Genomic DNA, 20164 nt, shown 5'->3' on the forward strand with positions numbered 1-20164 from the left:
ACATTTAAAATGCACCTTGGGGGGCAGCCTGGGTGGCTCAGCAGTTTAGCACCTGCCTTCGTCCCAGGGTGTGATCCTGGGGACTCTGGATCAAGTCCCACGTCGGGCTCCCTGCGTGGAGCCTGCTTCTCCCTCTGCCTGTGTCTCTGCCTCTCTCTCTCCCTCTGTGTATCTCATGAATAAATAAATAAAATCTTTAATAAAATAAAACAAAATAAAATAAAATAAAATAAAATAAAATGCACCTTGGTCTTCGGTGCAAAGAGAGTGTTAAATCCTCAATGCATGCATTCTATAAGCATGTTTGATACATATTTGATATATTACTGCTGCTTTTATATAAACATAGATACAATTACTCACATATTATACTGTGTTATATTTACTAACCTTGAACTCTTCCTCTAAAAATTTTAAAATCCTAGGGGTACTTAGTCCCTAAGTCTATTAATATATTATCATGTTAGATGAACAAAGAAAACCAGCATCTACATTCTAAAATAAATTCCTTTCTCTAGCTTTCTTCTTATTTAGATCAAACTTAAAAGCACATGGTACATACTTTTAAGTTTATATAATCAACTTCTTTTTAAAAGTTGAACATAATGAACAAGTGAAAACCCCAAAGTAAATACCTGGCCAAAACACTCTCACTAGAGCAGACCAATTACACACACATATATAAAAACTTAATTGCATTATGCTCCCCCAAATTTAGCAAGTAAAGTAGAAGTGTTCAAGTAAGCCTTTCAGATACCTTATTTATTTCAGCCCAGATGACTTCTTATTTTTCTTAGAATTCAAGCTATAAGCTATACACTTAGGAATCATAGTCTTACAGGGCATGACATTTAGATTAAGCCTATCCTGATCAAACAATTTCATTTCTAAAAATATACTAAAGAGAAATGACTTTGTATGTACAGTGAAAGACATGAAAGTTTTAGCCATAATAGACGAAAATTGAAAATAAACCAGTCTATTGATAGAATGGACAATAATTGCAATACATTTATTAAGGAGAATATAAAACATCAATAAAAATAATGAACTGCTGCTACAAAAAGCCACATAAATAAACCTCACCAGACATAATCATGAGCAATGAAACTAGAAGCAAAAAAGTACATACTAGAGGAAAAAAAAATCAAATCACAAGTGAAATTAGAAAATACTTTGAAATAAATGAAAACAAAACACAATATACAAATGTTATGGGATGCAACTAAAGCAGTGCTTATGGGGGCATTTATAACTAAACACTTATATTAGAAAAGAAGTATCTCAAATCAATAACCAAACTTTCATCTTAAGAAAATAGAAAAAGAAGAGATAATGAAACCCAGAGCAAGCAGAAAGAAGGAAACACTAAAAGTTAGAATAGAAACAAATTAGAGTTGAAAAACAATAGAGACAATCAATGACACCAAAAGTTGGCTTTTTGAAAAGATAAAAAAATTTGACAAGTCTTTTTTTTTAAGATTTTATTTATTCACAAGAGACACACAGAGAGAAGCAGACATACAGGCAGAGGGGGAAGCAAGCTTCCTGTGGGGAGCCTGATGCAGGACTCCATCCCAGGACCCCAGGATCACAACCTGAGCCAAAAGCATAAACTAAATTACTGAGCCACCCAGGTGCCCCAAATCTGACAAGTCTTTAGGAAGACTGACTGACGAAGAGGGAAAAGAGAGAGAAAGAGATGAGAGAAGACTCAAGTTACTAAAATCAAGAGTGAAAGAGAAAACGTCACCACTGATCTGACAGAAATAAAAAAGGATTATAAGGAAATGTTATGAACAATTGTATGCCAACAAATTATATAATTTATACAAAATGAAAAATTTTCTAGAAAGACAAACTACTGAGACCGACTCACGAAGAAATAAAAAAATCCGAACATATATATAACATGTAAAGATTTTATTATTTATGTATTTATGTATTTATGTATTTTTTAAAGATTTATTTTTTTATTTATGATAGACATAGAGAGAAAAAGAGAGGCAGAGACACAGGAGGAGGGAGAAGCAGGCTCCATGCCGGGAGCCCGACGTGGGACTCGATCCCGGGACTCCAAGATTGCGCCCTGGGTCAAAGGCAGGCGCTAAACCGCTGAGTCACCCAGGGATTCCCCCATGTAAAGATTTTAAACTTGCAGTTTATAAACTACCCAAAAAAAGGAAAGTTTAAGCCCAAGTTCAAGCTTTACTGGTGAATTCTTCCAAATATTTAAGCAGAATTAACAACAATCCTTCAAAGCTCTTCTAAAAAACAGAAGAGAATACCCAACCAATTCATTCTATGACGCCAAAATCAGAAAAAGATCATCAACAAAGAAAGAAACTGGAGATCATTTTGATTTATGAATATAAAAACAAAAATCCTTAACAAAAGACTAGTAAACTGAGTCTAGAAACATATGAAAAGGAATATATAGACCAAGAATGTGGAATTTATCCCAGGAACATAAGGTTGGGTCAACATATGAAAATTAATCAATGTAATACATCATGTTAATAGCATATAGGTCAAAACTGCATGATAATCTCAGAATGCAAAAAAAAAAAAATCCATTGACAAAGATGCAACACCATTGTGTGATAAACGCACTCAACAAACTAGGAATAGAAGGAAATTATCACAACCTGATGAAGGCTATCTATGAAAACCCCACGGCTAACATTATGTTAAGTAGCTAAAGACTGGATGTTTTCCTCCTAAAATCAGAACCCAGACAAGACTGTCTGCTTTTATCACATTATTCAACATTATATTAAAAGGTCTATGTAGAAAATTAGTCAAGAAGAAGAAATAAAAGGAATTCAAATAGAAAGAAAATATGTAAAACTATTTCTTTTTGTAGATGATGTGATCTTCTATTCAGAAGATCTTAGGAATCTGCTAAAAACCCTGTTTGAACTAATAAGCCAGTTTAACAAAGTTAAAGATACAAGATCAATATACAAAAATCAATTGCATATCTATGGATCCCAGAATAAAATTGAGAAATCAATTCCATAAAAAGCATAATATTTTAAGAATAGCATTAACAAAAGAAACAAAAGACTTGTTACACTGAAACATAAAGCATCATTGAAAGAAATTTTAAAAGACTGAAATAACTAGAAAGTATTTACATTCATGGACTGGAACATATTATTGTTAAAATGGCAATATTCTCCAAACTGATCTATAGATTCATTACAATGCCTATTAAAATTCCAGCTGCCTCCGCCTCCTCCTTCTTTGTGGAGAAATTGACAGGTTGATTTCACATGGAAATTCAAGGGAACCCAAATTGACAAAATCTATTTTTTTCTTAGATTTTGTTTATTTAAAATTTTATTCATTTATTTGAGAGAGAGTGAGAGCATCCATGAGCCGGGGGTGGGGCAGAGGGAGAGGGAGAAGCAGACTTCCTGTTGAGCACAGAGCCAGGATAGAGGGACTCAGGGGTTCCATCGCAGTTCCCTGAGATCATGACCTGAGCTGAAGTCAGTCAGGCACTTAACAGACTGAGCCATCCAGGCGCCCTGGCAAAGTCTATTCTGACACAAAGGAAAAAATTTGGAGGATTTATATTTACTATAAAGTTACAATAAGCAAAGAATTATGATACTGACTTGAGGATAAACATAGATCATTAAGATAGGAGTTGAGAGTTTAGAAATTTACCCTTATGTTTATGGTCAAATGATTTTCAGTGAGTGAAGTAAGTCAATTAAGCAAGGAAGTGAATAATCTTTTCAATAAATGGTTCTGGGTTAACTGGATCTATAGATGCAAAATAATGAAGTTGGACATCCACTTTACACCATGTATAAGAACTAACTCAGAATGGATTGTAGACCAACATGTAAGAGCTAAAAGTATAAAATTAAATTATTTTTTAAGGTAATTAACATCTGATTCATGCCTATGTATATTATTTTATTTTATTCATTTATTCATGAGAGACACAGAGTGACAGGCAGACACACATGTAGAGGGAGAAGCAGGCTCCCTGTGGGGAGCCACCCAGGAATCCTTAAAAGTATAAAATTCTTAGAAGTAAACATAGGAGTAACTCTTCACGCTCTGGGATCAGGCAAATAAAAATAGACAAAGTATTTTTGTAGACCCATCTATTCAAAGATAAGTGAATGAATAGTAAGTACATGAAAAAGCGTTTAATATCTTGAGTTATTAAGAAAATGAAAATTAAACTATAATGAGATACCACTTTACACTCACTAGTTGGCTATAATAAAAAAACGACTAACAAATTTTAAGGAGGGTGGGAAGAAACTGAAACCTCAGACATTACTAATGGGAGTTTAAAGTGGTGTGGTCACTTTGTTGTGTGTGTGTGTGTTTTTAAGTTTTTATTTAAATTTCAGTTAGTTAACATACAGTATAATATTAGTTTCAGGTGTACCATATCGTGATTCAACTTTGAAATAAAGTTGGGCAACTCCTCAAAAAGTAAACATAGGGGATCCCTGGGTGGCGCAGCGGTTTGGCGCCTGCCTTTGGCCCAGGGCGCGATCCTGGAGACCGGGGATCGAATCCCACGTCGGGCTCCCGGTGCATGGAGCCTGCTCCTCCCTCTGCCTGTGTCTCTGCCTCTCTCTCTCTGTGACTATCATAAATAAAAAAAAAAAAAAAAGTAAACTTAGACTACCCTACAAATTGGCAGTCTTATTTCTAGATATTCTGCCAAAGAGAATTAAAAACATATGTCCACATAAAGATTTATACATAAATTTTCGTAGCATGATATTTATAGTATTTAAAAGTGTAAACAACCTAAATATCCATCAACCAATGAAGGGATAAGTAAATGTGATCTTTCCATACAATGGAATACTATTTGGTCATTAAAAGGTATGAAGTCCTGATACATGCTACTAAATGGATGAATCTTGAAAACATTATGTAAAATCAAAGAAGTCAGACATGAAAGGCTAATTGTTATATGATGCATTTTACATGGAATGAGCAGAATAGGCAAACGTGTGAGTGCCTGCTAACAGGCATAGGGCTCTTTTTGGGATGATAAAAATATTGTGGAAATAGATAGTGGTGTTGGTTGTACATATTTATGAATATACTAAAAAACATTCAATTGTAGTTATATTTTTAAAAAACAAAGATCAAAAGACTACATATTATATGATTTCATTTATATAAGTACAATAATGAACAAAGCTAATCGGTGGTGATAAAAACCAGAATTTTTATCTTAAAAGATTATTGATCTTGAGAGGTAGGAAAATAGTCTCTATCTGAATAGTGGTAAAGAAAGGTATTTTTATATATGTATATATATATAAATATTAATATATATGTAAAAACATTGTGTTGCACACTTAAGATTTGTATACTTTTAGTATATGTATGTTATAACAATAAATTTTATAAAATGATTCAAATGTTTCATGGTAACAGATAAATACTATATTTATTGTAAAGGCCACATTTTTAGGTCTTAGAAAAAGTAAAAATCTAAATGGATATAAAAGTCAAACTGTATTATGTGATTCATAATTTATCTTGCAAACAAGACATTTTTGTATCTGGCACATAAATGCTTAATTCAAGACAATTCTTCTTTGTTGCTTTCTTTATTTTTATACTGGAGAATAATTTGATACTGCAAGCCTGTTCTCATTATAAAGAAATAATTCCCCTTCCACCTCAGGATTCACTTTACAAATGACCACACACACACACACACACACACACACACGACCATGAAATCAATAACATCACTTCCTGATATTCAAAAGCATGGAAAATGAAAAGATACAAGTATTTGCATCAGACAAAAAAAACAAAAACAAAAACAAAAAAAAACAATATCATAAATAGGGAAACATGCTGGTCTTTGCATATTTAAAAACATCTAGAAAGTACAAAGTGGGGCAGCCCGGGTGGCTCAGCGGTTTAGCGCTGCCTTCAGCCCAGGGCCTGATCCTGGGGACCCGGATTCGAGTCCCATGTAGGGCTCCTTGCATGGAGCCTGCTTTTCCCTTTGCATGTGTTTCTGCCCCTCTCTCCCTCTCTCATTAATAAATAAATGAGATCTTAAAAAAAAAGTACAAAGTGTTTTTGCTTATTATAAGAACTACTTATTAGATATTATATTTATAAAAGACCAGTAGGCTCGCCCATCACTGTAAATATAAGTGATCTATTTGTGATTAAAATGGTCCTTAATTGTTTATAAAGACAAAGTTTCTATGATTAATTAGATTTTAATTATGGTTTACCATTCTTTTAAATTAACATTTGGCTTCAGTTTCTCAATGATTCAATTGAAACTATTAATATTGGTTAATTTTAACTAAAATGTGCCAAGAAGGGCAGCCCCGGTCGCTCAGTGGTGTATCGCTGCCTTCGGCCAGGGCGTGATCCTGGAGACCCGGGATCGAGTCCTGTGTCGGGCTCCCTGCATGGAGCCTGCTTCTCCCTCTGCCTGTGTCTCTGCCTCTCTCTCTCTCCCTCTCTGTCTGTCTCTCATGAATAAATAAATAAAATCTTTAAAAGAAAAATAAATAAATAATATGTGCCAAGAAACCTCATATTCTTAATAGCCATGAAATTAGAGAGCTTTTTTTTTTTTTTTAACTTTTTGGATTAGCTTAAAATATCATCACATACCCATGTTTTGTTTAAGAATAATTTTAATACTAGAGTCAAAACATATAAAATTTCTATTTAATTTTAATAAATTTTAAAAGTCCTAGAAATGACATTTCTTGATACTTAATTTGTGAACAACAAATAATCATTCTACTTACAAAAAATTAAATCATACTATGATATTACATATGCTGACAGAATGGTAATTTGATTTGATATTTATTTATTTATTTATCTAAAACTTATTTTTTATTGGTGTTCAATTTGCCAACATATAGAATAACACCCAGTGCTCATCCCGTCAAGTGCCCACCTCAGTGTCTGTCACCCAGTCACCCCCCCCCACCTCCCCTTCCACCACCCCTAGTTTGTTTCCCAGAGTTAGGAGTCTTCCATGTTCTGTCTCCCTTTCTGATATTTCCCACTCATTTTTTCTCCTTTCCCCTTTATTCCCTTTCACTATTTTTTATATTCCCCAAATGAATGAGACTATATAATGTTAGTCCTTCTCTGATTGACTTACTTCACTCAGCATAATACCCTCCAGTTCCATCCACAACTAAGCAAATGGTGGGTATTTGTCGTTTCTAATGGCTGAGTAATATTCCATTGTATACATAAACCATTCATCTTTTGACTTTTATTTAAATGCACCAAACTTTAGTTTCTAATATTAAAAAGATATTTGCCAGTCAAGTCTTTAGTTAATAAGACTTCATGAGCATTTAAGCTTATAGAATTGATGAACAAAACTCAGAATTGACTTATTGGACTTTTTTGACTGGGATTGTAATACTATGGTTTAAAATAGCAGACATCCAAAATGAAAAATCTTTTCAAGTTTCACTTTGAAGAATTTTGGATTTTATATGTGTACGGCCTTTTCATTGCCCACATGCATAAATATTAGGAGAAAAGGCTGCTATATATATATATATATATATATATGCATATATATATATATGTGTGTATGTATATAATGATGTCATTATAGCCAAATACTTTAAAAATGTACAATAAAAGAGTAGTCAAAAAGGCAGAATCATATATAAATATAGAAAACTATAAGTTTCTCTGCCTTTCTGAGGCAACGTCTACATGGAGCCTATAAACATTTGAGAATCTATTTTTTTCTCTCTCTCTTTCCTCCTTTCCTCCTTTCCTCTCTTCCTTCTTTCCTTTTTTCTTTTTCTCTTTTCTTTATTCCCCACATCTGCCACCACTACGACAGTTGTGTGTTGTAATTGTTGATCTATCTGGCCATGGACTATATCTAATTTATGAACTTAATCTCAAACACATGATTAATTGTTTTCAATTTAATTTTCTTCAATAGGTAGACCCAAAGTCCTTTTCCTATGAATAAGGCAGGAGTCAAGTTTACAGTACATCCTCATCACCAGCTATATTTTTTATATTCTACCGGCCACTAGAAAAATCAGTTAACACTTATCAAACTCTTTGTGATCCTTGTGTGAAGTATGTAATCTCAAATTGTTAGCTCTTTACCATTTATGAAAATATTCTGGACTGGACTGTGACCTTGTTTCCAAGATGAAAATACAAAGCTAGAAAATCAAGCAGTTAAATTTAGCTTATATTAATCAATGTAAGCCACTGTATTCAATTCTTTAGAACAACATAAAAAGGAGTCCATTTTGGCTACTGTGTGATCGTCTGATTGCCATTTCCCAAACTGCTCACAAGAGGAAGGCATGTGGATTTTAACAAATTTCTGCCTTCCTCAAGAATTATTCAGACTTTTACTTTTAATAACATTTAAAAGCCACAATTTTATTTAGTTAGTTAAGGACAAATCTCAGTCAAGACTTAGTAATATTACTGAGAAAGATTTACTAACATTTTTAGATGATTCACATAATTTTAATTGAAATCAAAATAATCTAGGGCAAAAGCAAGGAGCTCTTCCTGCATGAGGCAAGGTCACTGGAAATAACAAGACCTTGTAGGTCTTATTAAGCCCATATTAAGCTGTTGTAAAGTTTTTCCTTGGCTTCAAATGTAAAATGCTATGTGGTCTACAAAAAAGTAGCAAGGGCTTCCTTAAGTTTCCTGCTCGTTACCTGATCACGCTCATAGTTTCAATGTACACAGTTCAAAGTGATATTCTGAGTACCAAGCAATAAAACTACTTTTGTGAAAGTTTTTTATTTTAATTTCGATTCTAAAATTGAAAAGAGAAGCTATTTTGATATAAATTTTTCCTCTTTCACAAAATGATGTATTTAATGCTGCAATATTTTCTTATTTCTGCAATTTCAGGGAAACGACAAGGAGGGATTTCAGAAGTTCTAAGGATATATTTTGATATTTTAATAGGCCTATTGCCAAATATGATTAGACACTCAATAAATAATTGAATTGAATTGTTCGGGTATTTTCATTGGGGAGAACATAATTTCAATTTCTTTTTTGTTTTTTTCTTTAAAAAATTCCTGGAAAGTCTTCATTAAGTAGAAAACAAAACAAACCATAAGACCCAGGAGGAATAAATAACAAAATCGACTTTGGGGCTATGGAGTCTGACTTAGCAGCTTGTACTCTAGCCTTTATAACAAAACTTCTCTGCTAATGTGAAGCAGCTGTGGCAATTTCACAAAATGGCCTAAACTGTTGAAAAGCCATTAAGAGTCTGATGTATGTAGAATAAAAAGGTTCATTCAGCTTTTTAAAAGGTTTCCCAATATGGAGTGTTATTTTATTTTATAACCACGTCTTAGTCATATTAAGTTTAAATGCCATAGAAAATTTTAATGACCATGTGGCTGGCTTTTTTGGTGAAATAGCAAGAATTCTTCAACATGCCTAAAATTCTTTTAGAAAAAAATTGGTACAAATCTATTAGGGACACTGTAAAAGTCCCCACTATTAAATGCATAGTTAGAAAATTGAGCAACATATACAGGATAATTTATCATTTATGTTTGTAGGGGAACCTAAATAAATTATAATCAATTTCTTTAATCCTAAGGCACATAGAAGCTTTTGGAAATAATGAAAGCCACTTGCTTTCCCAGCTCTTTCTTTGGTCTGAGTCTCACCTATTAACAGTACATTTTTTAATTTATTTCTAGAGATTGTATGCTTCTTAAAAATAAGTTTTGGCTTTTTTTCCCTAAGGATGTATATAAGATTATACTTCTATTTTCCTTCCCTTTTCACCTCTGAGGATAGTAAGCTATATGATGTTTTTTGTGCATTCACCTGCTTTACTTATCTTGGTTTTTATAAGATCTATCTTTGTGTCTTTCAAATAATTTTTTTCTTTTGTTTTTAAGATTTTAATTATTTATTTTAGAGAGAGAGAGAGAGTGCACACATGCACATGTGGGCAGGGGAGGGAGTGTACGGAAAGTAGAGGGAGGGGGAGAAGCAGACTCTGAGCAGAGTGCAGAGCCCGACAAGTGACTTGATCCCGCCACTCTGAGATCGGACCTGAGCTGAAATCAAGAGTCAGCTGCTTAAGCAACTGAGCCACCCCGGCACCCCAGACTCCTTCAAATTATTTCAAAGAGAGAACAAGGCATTAGTTTATTATTGTAGCAAGTGTCCTACCTGATAGGTAAATAATTTCAGCAGACATAATCATAGAGCTATGAGAGCTATAAATGTATTCCTTCGAAATCCCTTGTATTTTTGTATTATTCTCATGTATGAGAATTATTATTTGCTAATAAGTAAAAAAATAATTGAAAATTAGTTTGGGGAAGAAACAGATTCAGAGAATTTGCATAAACTTGCATCTAGCTTTTGGAGTGGAGACAGAATGTGGGTATTGTTTCACTCCTTTGTTTTGTGATTATTTTTTCCCATTCTGCCATATTTTTAACTGTTTTGGATTTTTTAAAATAATATACTTTCCTATTTTTTCCTTTTATTATTATTATTTTGGACCCAAGTTATATAGAGAAAAATATATAATTTAGGCTTCCAAAATAGCATTCACAATTGTTCTCCCCACAGTGGGTCCTGTGGTCTGGAAGACTAGTGATATCATCTCTATCAAGCCACTACCATTTTATGCATAATTCTAATTATTCAACCTAGAATGCTACTTTCCAATTGATTTCTGGTACATTTTGACAAATATTCATCCTCAATAATTATTTGGTTTTATCTTTAGATGATATAGTTGTGTCAAAAGTTATATTTTTATCAGATTAAATATTACTTAAAAAAATAAAACATGATCGCTGAATAAAGGAGTTTAGACTGTAACCAGGGGAGGGGAGTTTCTTTTTATTCATTTATTTATTTACTTATTTATCTATCTATTTTTGAAGATATTTATTTATTCATTAGACAGAGAGAGAGGCAGAGACATAGGCAGAGGGATAAGCAGGCTCCCTCTGGGGAGCCTGATGTGGGACTTGATCTCCAGACCTTGGATCATGACCTGAGCTGAAGGCAGATGCTCAACCACTGAGCCACCCAGGTGTCCCAAGGTGGGTTTCTTTTTAATAGAATCATGCTTTCTTAGGAAATTTAATATGTCACCACTTTGTGAATGGATTGGAAAAAGAATATTAGTCAGATTGTTTGTACAATGGACAGAAGTGGTATAATTTTGATTATAGCAGTTGAAATGGGAATGAAATTGTGGGGCATATTTTGGGGGAAAGGGGAATAACCAACTAGATGACTGAGGAGTCCAATATCCTAAGAAGACTAAAAAAATAATGGTAAGTATGAGGTCAATGAACAATGACCCAGTGAAAAAAAACAAGGTGAATACAACTGTGAATATAAAAATTGGGAGGAATATATCATTTAAAGAAAGTATGGGGTCAATGAACAATGACCCAGTGAAAAAAACCAAGGTAAATACAACTGTGAATATAAAAATTGGGAGGAATATATCATTTAAAGAAAGTACGCCTGGGTGGCTCAGCGGTTGAGCGCCTGCCTTTGGGGCTGGGCGTGATTCTGGAGTCCTGGAATCGAGTCCCGTATCGGGCTCCCTGCATGGAGCCTGCTTCTCTCTCTGCCTGTGTCTCTGCCTCTCCCTCTCTCTCTCTCTCTCTCTCTCTCTCTGTGTGTGTGTCTCATGAATGAATAATAAAATCTTAAAAAAAATAAAGTACCAGCAGGTGTCATAAATCAGAGGAATTGTTTTTCTGAAATGAGAATCCAGTACAAATTGCAGTGATGGGAAAAGGACAGAGATAAACATTTCATATGAATGGGAGTTTCCACTTGGGCTCTTTTCTTGCCATAATTGTTTTTTTTTAGGAAATTATGGATTTAAAATACAGAAAAATCAACATGAAGTATTTTTGGCTTAGGTCACACTATTTTTTATTTGCTGCAGTGCTATTTGTTTTCTTTCTTTTTTCTTTTTTCTTTCTTTCTTTCTTTCTTTCTTTCTTTCTTTCTTTCTTTCTTTCTTCTTTCTTTCTTCTTCTTCTTCCTTCCTTCCTTCCTTCTTCTCTTCTTTCTCTTTCTTTCTTTCTTTCTTTCTTTCTTTCTTTCTTTCTTTCTTTCTTTTTTCTTTTCTTTTCTTCTTTCTTTCTTTCTTTCTTTCTTTCTTTCTTTCTTCTTTCTTCTTTCTTCTTTCCTTTCTTCTTTCTTTCTTTCTTTCTTTCTTTCTTTCTTCTTTCTTTCTTTCTTTCTTCTTTCTTTCTTTCTTTCTTTCTTTCTTTCTTTCTTTCTTTCTTTCTTCTCTTTCTTTTTTCTTCTTTCTCTCTTTCTTTTTTGGATCATTTCTCTCACATACACACCCATCCCCATACTTACCTATTCATATACACCCACATACACACACACATACACAAATTGAAATTAGGTAATATTTTATAGTCCTTTGCATTTAACAGCATCCAGTGTTGCCTTGGGCAGAGGATAGGTGGTGAAATTACATTAATCAATTCAGCCATTCAATTGTTCACATCCTTATTTCCAGGTGCTGCAGTAAATGACAAAGAGGAGTAAAACACTACACGGCTTTCGAGTTGTTCATGATCTATTATTGATTGGTTGCCCTTTGTGATAGGCAGGGAATAAAGACCTGTTTTTGACAATGTTGGGGTATTTGTCTTCTTAAGCTCAAATGTGACTCTTCTTTGAATAGACTAAGTAAGATAATGGATATGATGTATTTAGCATAGCGGTTGGCACATAGTAATCTCTAACATAGTAATGATTGTTAGTTACATTATTATTTTTATCATTATTGTCATTAAAATACAGAGATGATCTGAAGTTCCTGATACATATTCACAATATGATTTTTATCACTCCTTAAAATGGCAAGTGAGGGGCCCTGAAACTTTAGTTTCATTGGATTCATGATATATTGGCTTCTGTTCCAACAATACATAGAAGTGCTTTCAGAAATAAGACAATCAAAAATTTTTTGCCCTATCAAAATTTACTTTCATTTCAGTGCTACTCTCCTATTCCATCTATTCCATCACTCCATCTTATGAGATGAGGAACATGAGAAATACAGTATCTATTGGTTATAAATGTGTTAGTTTTTTTGGAAACAAAAGTAGAAAAAGGAAATAGAAAGTAACATATCTTACATTTCTTTTGGGATAATTTTATTTCTAAAATCTACCATTAAATCTCCTTTCAGTTTGTCTTTTTTTCCCTTTTTGATTCTATTGATAGAGTCAAATACCTATTTTCTTGAATATGTCTCAAGGTGTGTAGGTATAATACATTCTAAGTTAATTCTATCATGGCTTCCATGCAATGGCATCATGTTTTACATATGGTGGCAGTGGGGCCATATAGGATATAAGTGACTTGATCATAGTTTTAAGAAAATTCCATGGATTTTTAAAAACCCACACGCTATATTAAACAACTACTAAATGTCAGGGACTATGTCTTCCTGAATCAGTAATTTTCCATTTTCTTCTGTTTCTCTACCTTCTAGAACCTCCTCCAAACCTTTTACTCTCTTTCCTGCCTCCTTCTGTTTGTCTTTAACATGGCATCCACAGACTCCTCTGGTAGTGTTAAGTTTTCTCCTATGAAACACTAGTTTCTAGATGAGCATTGTATTATTAAACATCTAAGCATAGCTTTAATTGATTTAACCACTTGACTTTAAGCCACAGTTCAAGTTTCAGTTGATATGATGACATCTTTGCTAAAGGAAGAAAATATGAGACCTATAAGTCAAACTGGAGATAGGGTAAGTGCTCCTATCTGACATCTTGATTAATATGAATGAAATCAAGCTTAGTTTAGTAGTTCATAAGTTCATGTCAGCAATGATAACAGTAGCCATTAGTGATGACATTGAAAATGTTGAGCCTTTAACTAGGATTTTCTTTGAAGTTCAAGGGACCTAGCTACCAAAGTTGAGCTTTAAGATAGAATGGGAGATAGCAGAAAATGCTGAAAATATCAAATAAACATAATTTGCTTCTTCACTCTCATGCTTCTTAAGGCTCTCAGGTAATTTTCATAAGTTACGAAATTATGGTACAATGTGAATATTAAATAAAAGCCACCTATTTTATCTTCAAAAAAGAGATCATAGTACGTTTTGAGAAGATAATTCTCTGTAGTGCTGGAAGAAAGAGGATAATATTTTTTTTTTTCCTGAAACAGAGTATATAATAATTTCTACATGGCTGCTTTGTCTAGTTTCACAATGATCGTGGAAGGATGACATTGATGACATTAGAGTCTAATCATTACACTCTAGTGTATCCAGGGGCACTTTTGTTTTTCCATTAGTGTTTCTCATGCAGGGATCTTGGATCATCTGTTAGGAGCAACTGAGAAAAATATCAAACATTGACATTCCTGGGTCCTACCCTAGGTCTACTGAATCAGAATTTCTGGAGATGGAGCTTGGATTCTACATTTAATAGCTCTTTAGGTATTTGCTCTACATACTAAATTCTGAGGCTCAGGGTCTTCTAAATTTGTAGACTTTTTTTTTCAAGATTTCATTTATTTATTTATTTTAGACCTAGTGAGAGTGAGGAGAGGGAGAGGGAGAGAAAGAATCTTTTTTTTTTTGTATATTTTTTTATTGGAGTTACAAATAACATATAACATATAGTATAACACCCAGTGCTCATCCCGTCAGGTGCCCCCCTCAGTGCTCATCACCCAGTCACCCCATCTCCCGCCCACCTCCCCTACCCACCTACAAAAGGTAGTGACCCCTTGTTCATATCCCAGAGTTAGGAGTTGGAGAGAAAGAATCTTAAGCAGACTTTGCACTGAACTCAGAGCTCCACCTGGGGCTCCATTTCATGGTGGAAACCACAACCTGAGCTGAAACCAAGAGTAGGACGCTCAAGCAACTAGGCCACCTAGGTGCCCCTAAGTTCATAGTTTTTAAATGGAAGATTTATGAGACTTTGTCCTTCCTTTTAACCTAGGGAAGAACTGGAATTTTATCTTTGAGCAAAGGCAATACTAGGGAAGTTAAGCCCTAATATATTGTTCCTTCCAGTGAAATGCTTAGCATGGTCATGGTGATATTAAATCATGAGAAAAGAGTTATAGAATTGTTCTTTTCTTTTTCCCTTAAAGTCAGTCAATTATGAGAAGGTCTGGAAGATTGCTTGTAGCATAATATAATCAAGGTAACTGAAGATGGTCTTCTGACCTTTGTAGTGTTCAGAATGGGAACAGATTAGGTGGCAAAATTGCCTGGCTAGAAGAAGTCTATTTAGGATATAATAGCTTCTTGTTGGACAGATCGTGGCCCTTAAACATGCCCAGTTGATGTGAAATGTCACTGGGTGCCTAGTCACAACCTGATCAAGAGATGCTCTATGTATCTTGATGTTAGAAGGAGCTGAATGAGTCAACATCCTTATTTTTTGTTATTTCCATTTACACTCCTCAAAGTTATGCTTAAGCATTCCATGTAGATGACAGATCTATTTTCACCTCAAATAAATGTGGAGGTTACTCTCTTGTGCCCCTCTCACACCAGAGATTGATTCCACATTCAGACTGTTGATTAGTCTAGTTGCTTTCTCACTGTCCCTGTCCTGGTGTCCCCTGTGGAGGTGGCAAAGATCCCTGGTGCAATTTTTACAGCATAGGAGCCTGATTTCTAGTCCTATCTCAGCATCCTGACATCTGGGGTGGGGTCATTCCTTGGATGAGGTCTGAGGCTGAAATTAGTGGTTAGTCCTGTCTCTTTACCTTTTCTCAGAAATATTGGAGATGGCAGAGATTCATATTGAGATCTGAAAAGGGTTTGATCCATTCATTCACATTGGCTCTTTTGAATATTTAAAAAATGATTTTATGAATATTTGAGAACAAGAGAATGGGAATCAAGAGTGCCTCTACTCAATCTTCCTTTTGCAAGTCTGTTTTTTTTAATTAAACTTTTAAAATGTCAGTAATTCATCTCATTGTCTTAGTATCACAGGGCCTTTTATCATTATATTTATGCAGCTCTGTAACATGTCAACACATCTTTCCTTCCTGTAACATTCATTTCTTATTATCTCCATACCAAAAGGGGAACTGTATTTGTAAATGGAAAAATTGCTATACTATTCACTTTTCACATATTATCTTCATATATTGAGGAAGTCTTTAAACTGCCAAATAAATAAGCCAAAAAACCCTTTCAAAAAAAAACTTCTCGAGTGCACTTGTCATGATGAGCACCAGGTATGTGTGTGTGTGTGTGTGTGTGTGTGTGTATACATACTTCTTCTCATTCTTTTTTTATTCAAGGTTCTCTTATAAAGGCAAAGATATGTCACTAGTGCTACCAGCTTTTGTATCAGTTTTCTACCAACTTTGTATCAGTTTAACACTTATTATGAAAAATACCAGATCCTGCTTTCTGTGACCTTCAGAGTGACCTCTAATATTTCATTTAATGGAATATCCAAGGACATTAGATCAAATTTAGACCCATTCAGTTCAATTCTAAAATTTCTTTGCCTTGCAATTTAAAGTCATTTGATAATAACAGGACAAGTTAATGTTTGAGGACCAAAGTTAGCTGTGGTTCTACATCTGTGGGTCTGCTCCATAGTGAACCCAGTTGGGATCATCTTCCCAACCTTCTTTTTGTACAGTGAAAGAAGGCTATATCATAAAAGATTCTGTGAACTATGAATGGTCACAGTAAATTAATGATGAAGTATAGATAAGAGTTTTGGGCCTTTGGTCATCCAGTTTGGACTCTTTGTGGAAGTGACATATACAATATTTGGGAGTTGAAAGTCTGAAGTCTGTTAGACCTTGTTTTAAAGTCTGATTTCACAGCTGTGTATTTGTGGCCAAATTATGTAACCTTTCTAAGTTCTCATTTTCCTGTCTTAAAAGCACTGTCATTTTTATGATCAAATGAGCTGATATCAAGTTTTAATACCAGTGATACCAGTGCCCTTCACATGGTAACTAAAGACAGATATATTAATGTCAATTTTACCTCAAAACGTGACCTTTTCCATATCCTTTTAAATTATAGATCTAAACTTTTAGTTTATAAATTTAAGCTTGGTAATCTACCAAAATAATGACAATATATTTATTTCATTCACAGGACTATCTACCTCTGAGGTACAGATTTAGTGTTGGTTATTAAAGTTCTTATAAATAGTTTTCGATGATTATGAATGAGAAGGTACATTGAAGAGGTGCCAATTTTGAAATCAAACAGCCTAGTTGCAAATCCTGGCTCTTACACTTCCTGATTGTGTAACTAAGTTTCTCAGCAATCTCTAACTAAGCTCAGGTTACCATTTCTAAAGTGGAGACACAAGTAACTACTTTGTAGGCTTGTGCAGACAACTTACTTAAAGTGTGTAAACTAAAGTGTGTAAACTACCAATCTATGATGCAACTAAAGCTTGATAAATATCAATTCCCTTCTCTCTTCTCCCACTTCAAACAATTCAGAAGTATTTACTAGTTGGGGAAGTATTTACATTAGGACTGAAAGATCTTTTGATCCATTATATTTTTTAGCCTCCTGAAATCACCTCGGCTACTGTAAGTACTAACTGGCACATCAAAAATTTAAGCATATGCCATCCCTCCATCCTGTAAATCCCTCCACCCACTAAAATGACATATGGTTGATCTCACACCCAAAAGACAGAAAAAAAAGGGAGCTAGTGAGACAAATGGACAATAATAAACAGTTTCCCAGATAGGTGAAGTCTGAGCCATAATGTGAGAAATGCAGAAACTTGCTGATTTATAGCACAGAACCCTAAAATGTCTCAGGAATCTGGACCAGGTATTATTGATAGTGATGTAAAGATGGAGTGGATAGAAGAAGGATTTGTCAGGAGTCTGTTCAACAAAGAATTAGAGCACTCCCTGTAGCTGGGAAATAACTCCCACTACACACACACACACACACACACACACACACACACACACTTCATGAACTAACATAAGCCTGGACATTTATTTTTCTCGAGAGGGTAAACTGGAGGATTTGAGATAGAAGGAGCAGAAGGCATTGCTAAATGTAAGACACCATACTGGAAATAGAGAGCAAGGTGAGAATGGGAATGCTGAGCTAAGATAGACAGCTTTTCCTCTCATCCACTCCCAAGACAAGAGAAATCAGGCCAAGATGTTTGAGGCAGAAGTTTGAAAGGTTTCTTACTGAGAATCAGATTAGACTATGAGAAAAGATCTGACAATATCAAAGATGTCTTTATAAAGGTAAAGATAGTTCTTCCTGGTACAGTAGAGGGGGACACTTTTATAAACTTAAATTTCTTTTACAAAAGGAAAACTTATGCCCTTTTTTTAGAAAAGACTTTTTCCTATGTCTACTGCTTCTCAATGGCCTTTAGCTCAGAACAATCCCTATATTTTGGGGTGGCACATTCTGATACCCTTCCACATCCTGATTTAGAGGATTATAATTTTCCTTTGGGCAAATGAGGAAACCAGCTTTACCTCAAAGTAAAAGTTAATTTATTGTCATTGAAAATCATTCAAAATGGCAATTATTAATGTTGTAGTTATCTCTGATTTATGATGAACAGAGTAAAGAAATCTATTAAGCTTTGAGAATTTTGTTCTGATTGTATTGATTATTAGGATAATAGAGCAAAATTAGCCTCTATTTGGTTAGGGGCTAATTTATTTTGTCAACAGTAATATTCAGAATGGTTCAGATTGACCTCAACTTGAACATGCCAGCAGGGTTATTTTACATTTTGCCAACCTCTCTGTAAATGGGCAAATTCTACATGTAGATGATTATGTGGAAACGTAAGTATGTATGTGTGTGTGTGTGTATGTATGTATGTTAATAAAGAATCTCTCCTTAACCAAACTTTATTCAGGCTCTTTTGTGCCTTCTTTTCAACTAGACCTCTATCTTGACCCCATCTTTGTGAGTCTGCAGAGCCCAGTTTTAACAGGAATCTTGCTAAGTCAGTTTGGGGTGAATGCCTCACTTTTGATATTTGATCGCCCTTGATATCTGCCAAAGTCCTCATCCCCTACCATCTCCCAGATGATACTTGATCACCTTGACCTGCCATCAGCAAGAATCCTGTTAAGACAGTTTAGCAAAAATGCCCCCCTAACTTTGATGACTCCTCTTAATAAGTGTAACCACCAACTCTGGCTCCCACCCAAGCTACTCCTTGGCTTATAAATCCCTACTCATTCTTGTTTTCAGAATGAAGCTAGTGCCATCCTGAGCTTTTCTCCCTATTGTAGCAGTTTCTGAACAAAATCTTCTTTCACTGCTGTAACTACTGTCTGGCCATCATTTTCAGTGGGCGTGTGTGTTTATTGAGAAGACTCATTAAATCATGCTAAATCTGTGCAGAGTCTATCTTTACAGAAAAAAGATTCGGGGCACCTGGGTGGTTTAGCAGCTGAACGTCTGCCTTTGGCTCAGGTTGTGATCCTGGGGTCCTAGGATCCAGTCCAGGATCAGGCTACCTGCAGTGAGCCTGCTTCTCTCTCTGCCTATGTCTCTGCCTCTTTCTGTGTCTCTCGTGAATAAATAAATAAAATCTTAAAAAAAGAATCTCATGAAATGCTCTGTTGATAAAGGTCCTTGTAAGACTTATTTTAATGACCAGATAGGGTTGCATTTTATTCTTTTGTAAAGTTTCCTCCTGAGATCTTTCTTTTCTAATATCTGACGGAAGTTGTGAAGCTCTAGCTAAATAAGGGTAAACATTAGCAAAGTGCCTATTGAAATTATCCTACACATGTTAATAAAGCCAACATACATTTTTGGGTGAGGTATTTTCTTTCCAGAGAAGATTATGGTATACAAGAACTTATATACTCAATCAGCTCAGAGCTATTAATTTACTGCAACACAGTAGAATACATAGTTTTCGTTTTCAAGAATACAATTTTATGGGTGAACAATTGAGAACACTTTTTTGTTAATAATGTTTTTTAATTCAAAGATAGCCTTTCTCACTCTTCACAGCTTATAAACTTGATAGTAATCATGCTTTTCTTAAATTATTTTTTTAAATATCGTTCAAAATATATTATTATGAACACGTTTTCTCCCATCCCTAAGACAAAAGGAGGAAATAGAGTTCTAGGTTCTAATTTT

At 34.5% G+C, this 20164-nt stretch overlaps 1 protein-coding gene across 9 annotated transcripts in view; it reads left to right on the forward strand.

Annotated features, from left to right (window-relative positions):
* LOC144295918 (uncharacterized) overlaps positions 1-20164 on the forward strand; it is a 247121-nt gene that overhangs the window by 169036 nt on the left and 57921 nt on the right. For 3 of the 9 annotated variants that reach the window (XR_013363053.1, XR_013363056.1, XM_077868586.1), the window contains one exon: positions 1987-4471. The exons of 4 other annotated variants lie outside the window; for them this stretch is intronic. Coding sequence is in view for 2 of the 5 variants with exons in the window: in XM_077868586.1 (XP_077724712.1) it covers positions 1987-1992 (6 nt within the window). In the remaining 3 variants the exon portion in view is untranslated. Of the gene's footprint in view, positions 1-1986; positions 4472-12553; positions 12646-20164 lie in introns of those variants that run through there. 2 more of the 9 variants (XR_013363057.1, XM_077868585.1) reach the window with 1 other exon arrangement.

Source organism: Canis aureus, chromosome 24 (assembly GCF_053574225.1).
Source record: "Canis aureus isolate CA01 chromosome 24, VMU_Caureus_v.1.0, whole genome shotgun sequence".
Taxonomy (NCBI): domain Eukaryota; kingdom Metazoa; phylum Chordata; class Mammalia; order Carnivora; family Canidae; genus Canis; species Canis aureus.